Source organism: Abrus precatorius, unplaced genomic scaffold (genome assembly GCF_003935025.1).
Source record: "Abrus precatorius isolate BTA unplaced genomic scaffold, Abrus_2018 Scaffold7, whole genome shotgun sequence".
Classification (NCBI taxonomy): Eukaryota; Viridiplantae; Streptophyta; class Magnoliopsida; order Fabales; family Fabaceae; genus Abrus; species Abrus precatorius.
In genome coordinates this window covers 33,257,859-33,271,392 of record NW_020874417.1, presented here as the reverse complement: position 1 = coordinate 33,271,392, position 13,534 = coordinate 33,257,859, and the positions used below count along the sequence as shown (strand labels likewise).

At 33.1% G+C, this 13,534-nt stretch overlaps 1 protein-coding gene across 3 annotated transcripts; it reads left to right on the top strand.

Annotated features, from left to right (window-relative positions):
- The first annotated feature begins 5,737 nt into the window (after nucleotides 1-5,737).
- LOC113872504 (VAN3-binding protein-like) lies at nucleotides 5,738-9,305 on the top strand. Of its 3 annotated transcripts, none has more exons than XM_027510104.1 (7): nucleotides 5,738-6,141; nucleotides 6,427-6,552; nucleotides 7,068-7,494; nucleotides 7,613-7,840; nucleotides 8,042-8,091; nucleotides 8,328-8,385; nucleotides 8,558-9,305. In XM_027510104.1, the coding sequence occupies exons 1-7, from the start codon at nucleotides 5,830-5,832 to the stop codon at nucleotides 8,770-8,772; spliced, it is 1,416 nt and encodes a 471-aa protein (XP_027365905.1). In that variant the 5' UTR covers nucleotides 5,738-5,829; the 3' UTR covers nucleotides 8,773-9,305. The 3 variants fall into 3 exon arrangements, 2 of the variants coding, with proteins under 2 accessions (XP_027365905.1, XP_027365906.1); XR_003505879.1 differs by having other exon boundaries at nucleotides 5,764-6,141; nucleotides 8,314-8,385; nucleotides 8,558-8,617; XM_027510105.1 differs by having other exon boundaries at nucleotides 5,764-6,141; nucleotides 6,430-6,552; nucleotides 8,558-9,289.
- Nucleotides 9,306-13,534: the final 4,229 nt, after the last annotated feature.

Below are 13,534 nucleotides of genomic sequence, written 5' to 3'. Positions count from 1 at the left end.
GACCACCCTGCCTCCGCCAACTGCTGCCGTTGCAATTCTCTTCCATGCCCGCTTTTCACAAACTCGTGGTTCCGTCATTGTACTGTTCACCCATTTTTGTTACAATCCGTAAACGATTAAAAACACACTCTGCACCGTTACCTTCTTAACGATCGATTTTAGTAACACAATAGTATATAAGTTAATTTTAAACATATAAAAGTAATTTTTTATCAAAATATATTTATTATTATTTACAAGGTACTGATCTCTGCAAAAAGGATTAAATTGTAGTGATTAAAAATTTGAATGGGTTGTTTATAATAATAAAAAAAATTCAGGAACTAAATTTAAATATAAATTTATTGAAAATTAAAAAATTACTCGTCAGAGAGAGTGGATTAAGAACTAAGAGTATAATTAGGTGAAAATTTTTATTTTATTTATTTATTATTTTGGTGTATATCAAGAGCATCCTAAAATTAATAATAATAACTAATATTTTTAGATAACAAGAACTACTTCATCTGAAATTTTTGTTGGGATGAATGTAAGTGGTTTTATAATTTTTTTCAATGACTTTTCTTATTTTCAAGTAAGCTATCTTACTTTAAAATAAATTCAAGGAAAAAAAAACACAAACCACTATGAACTTTGATGGGTGGTGCACTTTGATGAATGCTCCCGAGGATGACTATGAACTTCGGTGTATCTTAACAGTAATACGAAATATTTACAAAATGTAAAATTGCTATTTAAAGATTATTTACAACATCACTAATTCAATTAATGTACAAGGGAGCAGCGGTGGAGCGAAAAATAAAAAGAAAGAAAGAAAGAAGGGAAAGAATGGGATTGGTGTACGTGTGCAATAACTGATGGTTGAAGTACATTAATTACCATTCGGGCATGTCAGAGTGTAGGTACTCCACGCCTGTGCTGCCGCTACCCAACTCACTGTCGGTGACTACGCCAAATACCTCTTCATCCTTTTTTCCGTTTTTCGCAACCACCACATATTCCAATTTTTAACCTTTCCACCATACACGTATTCGAAAATAATGTAATAAATCATATATTTTTCAACAAATTTACTTTTAAATAAATAAATTCAATCCTACAAATTCAAATTAACATAACTGATTAATTTTTTTTATTTTTATATGTTAAGTCATGTTGTGTTTATTTTATATAATATGAATAAATTATTAGATAAGCGGTTAATTATGTTGCATATGTCATCATTGTTGTACTTTTTTTTTTGTATATTTTTTATACACAGTGATATTTTATACGTATAATGTTTTCTCATATATGCATTAGTTAACGCTAAGTAAATAAATGTTTGTTTCTTAGGGGAAAAAAAGACGAATTTCGTGAGAAAGAGAGAGGGAAGTGGTTCAAAGGTCATCGTCCTAATGGCCTTGCAGCCATGCATGCATGTTGGCTCTATGCAGCATAGCAGCATGTGCAAATGGGCGATCTGGCCATTATGTTCCCGGTAGCCATGTGCAAATAGGCAAACTAAATAACCTTAAGTTTCATAGTGAGTATATAGCAAACTAGATATATTATAAGACGAAATTTGTGCATATATAGGTAGTTGTGAAGATAGGTGCGTGATATATATAATTTTGGAATTAAGACGTTGTTGAAAAAGTTGACAATACAAGAGATTTTCTATTTAAAATACATTAGTGCGAAGCTATGAATGATATATATTATTGTGTTTAATAACTTGGTAGTTCCATTTTTTTACGCGTGTATATTTTTTAACCCTTTTTATAATACAAACGGTCATGTTAAATTCAGAATGAAAATTAAAAAATGTAGGAAATGGAAAAGCCAACACATACAATTTACCTATAAATTTAGCGGATATGTTAATTGTAATGCTCTCAACCAGGATAGTTTTTGGTGCCGCGTGTCCTTACAACTAGCAGAGTGTGAAAATTTCCCCCTCTTCTTACAGTAAAAAACAAAGTAGGTTTATTTGATTTTCTCAATGTACTCGCCTACTTGGCACTCTTGTCATCTCAACTTTTTTTTTCTCTAATGTTGTGAAACTCTAGGACTTCTTCTAGGACCTATCTTAATAATGGAATTTTATTAAACAACTAGTATGATTGTGGTTTTTCAGCCTCTATCTGACAAGCAGGCTTGTTCTTAATTTATTATTATTTAAAATAATTGGAAAATATGTACGTTTAAAAAAAGATTATTAAAAGATATTTAAACCAAACCATCTTCACAGGTTTTATACAAAGCGAAAAGGTAAATACCGACTATTAATAAATCTGTAAGTACCAAATTTTAATCACCAATAACATGTCTATTTTTCATGTTACAGTTTATCTTCCCTCAACGGTTCTTTTATTTAGGATTCAATTGACAATATTTTTTAAAATTTGTTTATTACAGAGAACACGACAAAACAAATACAAAAACTAAATAGTCAAACACAAAAATTGAAATCTGGTTACCCCTTAGTCAAGACTTTGTATAGAAAATAAAAACAGTTATGAAGCACATAATATCCTATGTGAGTGTTTATACATAATAGAGTGTTTATATATAGGCACACACAGATCCCATCTTGTTTTTTAACATAATAAGGGAGATCGTTCTGTGAGTTTTAATTAAAAAACATTATCCTATGTTCATTAAAAAAAATATCATAAAAAAACAAACTTGCATAGAATCATAACCGCTTTATATCATATGTTCAAATTTTATCGCAAAATATATTTTTTATGGCAAAACAAATCCTCAAGTTAAGTTGGCAATGTGTGTGGAATAGTAGAAGCGTGACTCCCAATCATTGATCTTCAAATTTGATTCATTGCTTTAATCTCTTTCGAAGGTTTCCTCCAAAACGTTAGGGCCCATTTCATTTAATTCTCCAGATGGATACAGATCACTCATCACTCGCCTCGTTTCGGCTCTGCGTTGGGTCCAAGTATCATCATTATTTATCTCAGATTATTTCGAATATGTATCCCTAATAATTTTTATAAACCTATAAAAAAACATTAAATTCGAATTATTAATTTCTACTTGTTTGTTTGTGATTATGTTCCTAGTAACCACGGGATGGCAGATTTTGTATCTCATCTTTCTACGCATAACAAAAAATCATTTTGAAGGTAAAAAATACTTTTATTAGTTTAACATTTTTTCTTACACACACACACACTCACTTTTTTCAGTGGGTGGAATCATATAGTACATCCCGAGAATAATAATAATAATAATAATTACAGCATAAAGTTGAAAAGAATGAATAGCAGCAATAAGAAGAATCTTATGAATCTACCAAGATGCGCTGTCTACGGGGTGTATGACTTGTAGCCATCTCCCGCGTATGAGCTCAACCCCAAGTAGCTTGCTGAAATGAATATCAAATAGTCACATACCATTCTTTCCAGCAATCTTGATAATAACAATTCCTTGTAATTATTGTTCATCAATATTAATATTTTCGGTTTGGTTTTGTCATAATCTGATTTAGTTCACAATAGCTAGAACCCAACGTAGTCTCGTGCTTACAGAAAAGTGTCATTGTCCATGCATATTAGATTAGTAGATGCAAACGAAGACTTTAAACAAATCAACAGTTTATTATTACAACCACAACCACAGAATATCTCTTCATCAGTGAGATGTATTGATATTATTCTAATCAAGCCTTTTTGATAACATACTAATAAAAAACTAATTTTCATGATAAATAAAAGATGACACATTAAAAAGATTAAACCATTTATTTATTTTGAATCTAGTTGGGTCGATTGAAATTTTAATCACCTTTGCTAAACAAATCTGTCTATTTTTTATCTAAATATTTTAATAGTCACGTAAATACATGCAACTTATTGGATACAAGTCATACAAAATATTTAGGAGATACTAAGACCACAAACTAAAACACAAATATATATAACATTGTTTATTCAAAGTAATAACATTAATTACATAAATTCCCGCTTCCAAGAAGAATTAAGTAACACACCACATCATCTTGAGATGGAAAACGAAAATAATATCGGAATATATTAAAGTCGTTGGTTTCTGCCTTTGATTCCATCTCTTAACCTATTTATGTTCAATAAATCATATGATCAAAATATAATTAAAATATTTAATTGAAGATAACGTCACACATTATCATCGATGGAAATGAATCCAAGTATTAGTGTGCATGTTCGATTAAAACTAAATTTAAAGTTTTGTTTCTATGTTATTTCGAAAAATAACAAAATTAATCAAATCACGCATATTTTAATGTTATCAAACTCAACTAACATATAAAGAATAAAGACATGTGAATAATACACTCTTTAAATATTTTTTAAACATATTATCTGTATTGTCCTATTTTTTGAAAGCGTGTTAAAAGAATATTAGTAACATTCCTCGCATGGAATATTTTAAAAAGTTTTGAAATACGCTTATAAAACGTAAATAGACGGGTTTCCAATTTTTTCTTGAGAATGGAAGAAGAAAGAGAAGGAGTGGAACAAGTGTTAGTGTGAGTGTGAGTGGAGCTTTATTCAGTGTAGCCTCTCTGCCAAATTCAATTCAAAACTGCCGTACCATTTATTCCATGAACACACGTTACGTACGTATCTGTCATCACTCCTCTTTCTCCCTCCTCCATCTTCATTCTTTTTCTGCCATGCAATTTCCAGAAGAACTACATACGTTGAGCACTCTCAACGCTCCTTTTTTATTCTTCATGTAAAAAAAGGATCGCAATTTTTTTAAATGAAAATTCTGCCTTTTACCGTGAAAAGCCACACTCTAGTGGGTGAAATTCTTCAAATTCAACTTTTATTTTTCTTTTTACTCGAGTTTCGTCTAATAAGGTGCACAATATGAGTATTTTTAAGTTTACTTAAACTACAGTGTGTGTCAATTTATGCACATAAACTTTCAAAACAAACTTGTAAACAAATCGTATTTTAAAACTTTTCAAGGAAAATGCAAACATGGTACATTTTAAATTAATTGACATCCAAAACACACCTTGCACATTCAATTAATACTTTTAGAACAATAAATAATTTTAAATTGTAAAAAACATGCAGTTAACCAATAAGATTTTCACAAGTGAAACTATTTTACTCCCTTCATTTTTTTAAACATTTTAGCGGTTATTTTTTGTTTCATTTTGATTGTCATTTTATAATACTGTGTAATAAATGATTAAATAGAACTTTCAATTTCATTTTTTGACGGTTCATAAAGAAATTAATTTAATATAAAAAATGAAAAAGCCATAAAAATTGTTAATAAGTTAAATTGAAGCTAAAATATATTTTTATTTTCTGTTACAATCTCAAACACAAATATAATAGAATGAAGGAGATAATTTATATTAATGTTCCAAGTGAGTCATAAAGTATCCAAAATAGGAGATAAAAAGGCTTACTCCTAATGGAGAAACAAAGCTTACAACTCTAATAATATATGAGCATTAAAGAGAAACATAATATATTATACCGTGTTTAAGATTAAATGAACGTAAAATGGGTATTAGACAAAAATCTATTTAACTGGATTGTCATTAATTAAATAATGTAATGTAATCCGCATCCTTATTCTGTTTCTGGTATAATTCATTTTGTTGGTTTCTCTTTTGATGCAAAACTTGACCTTTTTATTACGACTCGAGACTGACACAAAATACGATCGCTGCTTTGTCTCTCTTCTTTTCCTCTCTCTTTATAAACATCGCTTCCCACACTCTCACCGCACTTCAATTCTGTCTCGGCCTCTCTCTCTCTCTACTCCTCCATACTCTTTCACTTTCTCTCTTTATTTCTCGGCTCGTAAATTAAAACACGAATGGACAAATTCCAAACTGAACCGTGGCGACCCGACCCACTTCACGCCGGCATGTTCCGTCCACCGGAGACTCCGCGCGAACCCATGGAGTTCCTCTCCCGTTCCTGGAGCGTCTCCGCCCTCGAAGTCTCCAAGGCTCTGTCTCCGGCGCTATCAAAGACAACACTCTCGAATGGCGGCGCCGTTGCCATACCGGAGGACGTCGCTGGCGAAGGCGAGGAAGCCGGTTCCGCCGCCGTCTCCGGGAACCCCTTTTCGTTTGCTTCCTCGGAGACCTCTCAGATGGTCATGGAACGAATCATGTCACAATCCGTAAGTAGTGGTTGGGAGCAGAGTATTAATGTGTTGTTTAACGTGTCAGTGTTGAATCCCAGTTTCTGCAAAAAGGGAACACCTGAAAAAATGAACTGCGCGTTGTTTTTGGCAGTCACGCAACTTGATTTGGTTTTTAGCTACCTTTGTCTTCTTCTTCATTCTCCTTTACTTTGTTCTGTATATTATTCACTTACTAGTCACCACTTACTACCACTACTCTGTTTTGGTTTTCTTGGCATGAAACGACAACACTGAAGGATTTATTTTGGTTGTAATACTCAGCAGGAGGTATCTCCACGGACCTCAGGGAGACTCTCACATAGCAGTGGCCCTCTTAATGGAACTCAGAGTTGTGGCTCCTTAACCGATAGTCCCCCTGTTTCTCCCTCTGAAATTGACGATATCAAGGTACAACCATGTCTTTCACCTTTCTCTGTAACCAACGCAACATCGTCTCTTTATTTTATCATATTTAAAATAGTTTTATAATTTAACGGAAAGCGTGTGAATTTAAGTCTCTAAACTTAGGTTAATAATAATGATCCTCTATATTTAGGGTTTTTTGGTACCCCCACCCCTGTCAAATTGGTTAGAACGCTCACTTTGTATAGCACCTAATTTGGCATGCCACACCGTCAAACTTCGACCCGTTTACCACTGCTGCATTACGCATTAATGCACCTATGTTCGCTGGTGGGTTTATCCTCCCCGTTGTCAATGTCACTAATGTTTTAGTTGTACAGATAGTTAGTTACAGCATTTGATACTGCTAAGGTAACATAAAATTGCAAAATTAAAAATTTGGTACAAATCAGAAATAGGTGGTACGCGCAACAAACCAGTTTTGAAACATTAATTAAGAATGTCTTTTGCATCTTCTCTTCCGCCTTAATCCAATGGCTTCTACGCAATCCTCTCTGCAGTATTCCCGTTCCAACCACACCGCCGCCTCCTTCAATTCTCATTTCAGGGCGGCTGCCGCTCCAGCCGCCGTACCTGGCGGCGGAAAGACGGTGGGGAGGTGGCTTAAGGACAGGAAAGAGAAGAAGAAAGAAGAGACAAGGGCCCACAATGCTCAGCTTCATGCTGCTGTGTCGGTTGCCGGTGTTGCTGCTGCCGTGGCAGCAATTGCTGCCGCTACGGCAGCCTCGTCAGGGGCCGGAAAGGACGAGCAGATGGCGAAGACTGACATGGCAGTGGCATCGGCGGCAACGTTGGTTGCGGCTCAGTGCGTTGAGGCAGCGGAGGCTCTTGGGGCAGAGCGTGAGCACCTTGCCTCGGTGGTTAGCTCCGCCGTGAATGTGAGATCTCCTGGTGATATCATGACTTTAACCGCTGCAGCTGCAACTGGTACGTGGGAATGTGTGATCATGTTTTGTGAATTGAAATTGAAGGAAAATTCTTGTCTGAAATTGAGTGGTTTTTCACGGTTATTTCTTGGTGCTTGGGATGTGAAATTGAATTTCAGCTTTGCGTGGGGCTGCCACATTGAAAGCGAGGGCCTTGAAGGAAGTGTGGAATATTGCTGCAGTGATTCCCGTGGAGAAAAATTTGGTTGCCGGTGGTGCTAATGGCAGTAACGGAAATTCTAACAGTAGCTTCAGCGGTGAGCTTGCCCAAGAAGATAATTTCTTGGGCATTTGCAGTAGGGAATTATTAGCCAGAGGTTGTGAACTCCTTAAGCGCACACGAAAAGGTAAATTATATTGCTGAAATTTAAGATGTTTGTTTTTCTGAATGTTCTCTCAAAATATGCGTACACAGTTTGGTGTTGATTTATCTTTGTGTTGGAGAAACAGAATTTCTTTTTGTTTTATTTGGCTTGGCTTGTAATATTTAGGTGTATGGGTTGGTCCTTGGAAAGTTGTTTGATTTGATGTGAGAATTTTGTGTGCAGGTGATCTTCATTGGAAAATTGTATGTGTGTATATAAACAGGATGAATCAGGTGAGTTTTAATTTTTCTTGTATTCCAGAATATGGTACTTTTGTTTCTAAGGATTACTAATCACGTAATTAATTATTTGAGCATCGATTACAACTAGCGTTAATGATGAGTGTAAACATGGTTGTGAAAAAGTTACGACGGGGGGGCCTTTAGTATGATGAAGTGAAGGGGATGGGGTTTCTTTTGTTCTTTAGAAAGCCTCAACCTTTAACTCTTTGGAAGTTCTTTTTGTGAAGGTTATACTGAAAATGAAGAGCAGGCACGTTGCTGGGACCATCACGAAAAAGAAAAAGAGTGAGTTTTCATTACTTTTGTCTTGCTCTAACTAATTATTTGACAACAGATTTGGAGGTGGGTCTCGTTCCATTTGGGGATTTGTGAAAGTCATGGCTACTAAAGTTGTAAAAGATCAAAAGGGTTATTCTTTATTCTTTGATTTTATATCCCTTTCTTTTAAAATTTTCAGATGTGGTGATTGAAGTGGTAAAGGATATGCCTGCCTGGCCTGGCCGCCACTTGCTGGAAGGTGGTGAGAATCGCCGCTACTTTGGGTTGAAAACGGTGATGCGTGGTGTAGTAGAATTTGAGTGTAAAAATGAGAGGGAATACGATGTGTGGACTCAGGGTGTTTCAAGGCTGCTCTCCATTGCTGTAGAAAAGAACAACAAAAACAGAGTATGAGCTTTCTGTTTTTTTGTGAGGGTGAAGAAATTTTGGCAATGGGGGAAAAATATAGGATCAACGGTGCTATTAGGCATTATAATAGATGTTTTGTACATGGTGGGAGGGTGGGGTTTTCATCATTGTAAAAAGGTTAAACTAAAGGCAAAGTAGTGCCTAATGGGGTCACTTTAATCTTGGGGAACACATGTATATGGGGATTTAGATGTATTTTTTGAATGGGAAAGCGAAGCATTTGAAACAAAGTGAACCCAATGTGAACCAATAGTCCTATTGTTCTTTCACTGTTCTGGAAAGAAAATGAGTATCTTGGACTAGCGGGAGTAGTAGTCAAAAAGAGAAGGAAAAGAATCATATTGGAGGGAATGTATGTTTGAAGACAAAACATACCCTTGATCTCTTTTTTTGTCAACATACCCTTGGTCTATCTGTGATTAGTTTTGTACATTTGGGTTTGGACTATATAAAAAAGGTAGTCAAAAGTCTTGATGTTCTGTGATTATTACAACAAAAAAATATGGGCTTAAGCTCCCGAATTGGGTCTCCCGAATCTTTTCTCAACCATATTCTTTCACAAATACAAGAGTCATCATTGTCTTGGACCTAAATTTTGTGTATTTTGCATCGCACATATGGAGTTTGTATGATGCCGTTGAAAAATGAGACATTTTCGAATAATGATTATAATTTTTAACATTGAAAAATAAATTGACGAGAGGGCTAGGGTAACGTTATAATGGTGTGTTGGAAAAGAATGCTACAGGCATGTACATTAAGTGCAGAGGACTCTTTTATTTCAGACGTACTTTGGAGTTTTGTGGAATGTAGCCATCTTACAATTTAAGAGGGAGAGTTGTTGATATTGATTCTACTTGATTCGGTTGGAAATATGTGGATGTTTAACGTGATATTTTAACACCAGCACTTGAAAAATTGTTTGCAAAATATCAACTAATTAAAGGAAAAAACGTTTTAACTTTAAAATAAAGGAGAGAGAAGAAAATTTTGACTATATAATCTAAACCATAGTAAAAAAGAACGTAAACATATGTTCTCGGAGAGGTTAAAGAAAGAAATTTTAATTAATCAAAACCATAGCAATCTCATTCTTTGCTATCAGCAATGACCACCTTTAACATTTTCTTCCCTCAAGTCTGTGAGGGAATGACAAAATCTTAAATTTAGCATCATAGGTAGATTTTCAATTTTAATTGAAAAATTTAAAAAAAAAAACTTAATAATCATGTAATATTGTATTTTAAGTTTTGATTGATGTTAGAAATTACCATGTTAACCCTTCATGAACTGCACAAACCCACCCACTTCACCTTTAAATTCACAAATGAAACTGATCAAATTAAAGAGTAAGATTTTATAATTTAAAATAAAATCTCACAAATAAAAAAAATGTTTTAAAAAATTGTGTGAGAAATGTATTGTTCACATTTTTCGTCCGATGTAGGGATGGCAATAGGTAGGGTACTATAGTACCCATCCCCATACCCGCATTTTAAAAAAATACCCGTAATCAGCCCCATACCCGCATGGGTAGTACTTTTAGTCCTCGTATCCGTACCCTCTGGGTACCCGCATACCCATACCCGCCCCTATTACCCGCGCATGTCTAAGAAAAAAAAGCAGTTATAAAAAAAATATGCTTATATAATTTTATCGAACAAAGTTTAAGTATAAATACAAAATAAATATTCAAAGATCATAAGTGTTAAGTGTATCTTAAGACATCAATTTTCTAAACTAAAGTACTTAAAAATCAAACAAAATTACACACATAATCTTCAAGATCTTGTAAAACAACCAACTCCTAAACTTTTATATTCCTGTATTGTCACTCTGCAAGACCTAAAAAAATAGCATTAGTTAATTATTTATTATAAAGTCAAAATAGTATAGTTAGGCTATTTTACCTCTTCATCAGAATCAGACTCTCCAAATGACTGTAAATGTTTATCTTTCAAGTTTACATATTGCTTTGGTCCAGTAATACCAATAGAAACTAAAACATACAAGTACATAATAAGAAAATCAATAATTAAGCTATCAAATTAAAATTAACAAAAATATTTAATTAAATAAATATATTAATAGAGTATTCAATACCTTCATTTTCATGTTTCAGCCAACTTTGTGCGCACATGAGTGCTTCTAAAGTATCTTCATGGAGTCGAGAACGATGAGGACTCAACAATCTACCTCATGTGCTAAAAGCAGACTCTGAAGCAACGGTTGAAATTGGGATGGCCAAAATATCCTTGGCAATTTTTTGCAATATTGGATATTTGATCCCATTTGATTTCCACCACCCAAGGATATCAAAACTAGCACTTCTAGGCAATATCTTCTCTTCCAAGTAGATATCCAACTCAGACTTTGATTGCATATCATTTGTATCTTTAACAAATGAATCATAATCACTTAAAAAATTGTTAACATTAAGTATATCCAAATTCATTTCCGTCTCATTAGACTTTTCAGTTGAACTTTCTACTATTCCCATGGCTTTAGCTTAATAATCTTCAAACAACAAGTAGCATAATTTTTTCACATTGTTAATTTGAAAAGAAGATGAACTTCCATAGAGCTTGGGAAAGAAGTACTCTAACAACTTTAATTTATATCTTGGATCCAAAAAAATGGCAATTCCCATGATTTCATGTATAACAGACCAATATTTCTCAAATTTGGTTACCATTTTTGTAGCCATATTTCTAATAGCCTCAATTGAACAAATTTGCCATTATTGCAAAGATAACTTTATTTCACAAACCAATGGGAAGAAAATATTTGTTGTAGGATATTGTGTCCCAGAAAACATCTCAGTTACACGATTAAAGACTTCCAACCTACTACAAATTTCTTTAGCAATTTCCCAGTCATTTGTTGTAGGGATACATGTATACATATGCTCTCTTGTTTTCAAACAAATAGAAACATCTTTATAAGCCAATGCAACAACAAGCATGTGATAAGTAGAATTCCATCTTGTTTTACAATCAAGTAGAAGTTTCCTTGTAATGGAAACTTTGATTTGACGTGCTACTTCCTTAAAGGTTTGTTCTCTTTTAGGTGTAGCTGTCCAAAAAGCAACACTACTTCTAACCTTATCTATACCATCTCCAAGAATATTTAAACCATTTTGAGCAATTAAATTGAGAATATGTGCACAACACCTCATATGAAACAATTGACCATCAAGCATAAGAGAAGAACAATCAAGTTTGTTTAGTAACAAACCAACAAGAGAATCATTTGTACTACAATTATCCAAAGTGATGGTAGATAACTTTCTATCAATATTCCAATCTAGCATGCATTCAACTAATACTTTAGACAGAGCTTCTGCTGTATGTGGACATTCCACATATACAAACCTATTAATGTAAAAATAAATTATATACATATATAAAAAATTGAAATAATGCAAATAATTACTAAATGAATATATCATATAATGATCACAAAAATTATACCTCAATATGCGACTTTGCATATCCCAATCATCAGTAATGTAATGAGCTATGATAGCCATAAACCCTTTCTTTTGATTGCTAGTTGTCCACATGTCTGTTGTTAAAGCAATTTTACTTCCAATCTTCTCTAAGAGTCCCATAGTCTTCAACTTTTCATTCAGATATATTTTGATAATGTCACCTTTTATTGTGTTCCGACTAGGAACCTTGAATAAAGGTTGGAGGCCTTCAGAATATGCTCTAAACCCCAAATGGTCTACTATAGAAAGCGGATACTCATGAATTATTATCATAAAAGCAAGATCTCTTCTAGATTGTTCTGGATCAAAGTGATAATTACTCAAATAAGTGGATGATCCGTCTACTTTCTTTTGTTCTCTCAATAAGATTGATTGTCTTATATCCTTATATGACCTCCTCTTACAAGTTTGAAAGTGTTTATGCAAATGATTTGTTCCATCTGATCTTCTACCTGTCAGTTGCTTGTTACAATAATTGCATATAGCTTTTTCTTCCCCATTAATAATTTTTTTCTTAAAGTGATTCCATACAATCGACATCTATCATCTCCATCCACCTTTTTTTTCATCATGAGTTGCATCACAATCATCTCCATCCACCGAAATAGGAAGTGTATCAGACTGGGATTGAGATTGATCTCTAATATCAGAACTGTCACTCGGTCCAGAATCATTAAGTGTACTTTTAGGAACATTTTCAGGTTGTGTGGGAGTAATGAAAATAATTGGAGAAGAGCTACTTTCAGATTCCTTTGAAGGAGTTATTTCACGTACATTTTCCATTTGTTATTACCTATATAAAAGCAAGAACTGAAATAAAAAATTTTATTTAACCCAAGTCAATATAATATCACATAATTTTAATCACTAAATTTCTAAACATTTTGTATGTTTCATATAGAAATAATTTTTTTAAAAAAATTAATCGCATATCAACTATATAATAATTAAATTGTATTAGTCTAGTTAAACGATATAAAATAGTAAATAAATTTTTCTATTAAAAATATGAAAAAAAATTATTTTTATGGTTTACTTTATTGATAAATATATTTTTATGTTAATCTTATAAAATAAATTTAATTAGATAGATTTTTATATATTTAAATATGCATTCTTTTATTTGAGTAACGTAAATATTTATATTAAATTTCTCAACCTTTTTATTTTGCATAGAAATTTTTTTGAAAATATAGTATTATAAAATAAAATAAATATGACCTATAAAAGAAGTCTGAACTGAGAAAAAATATA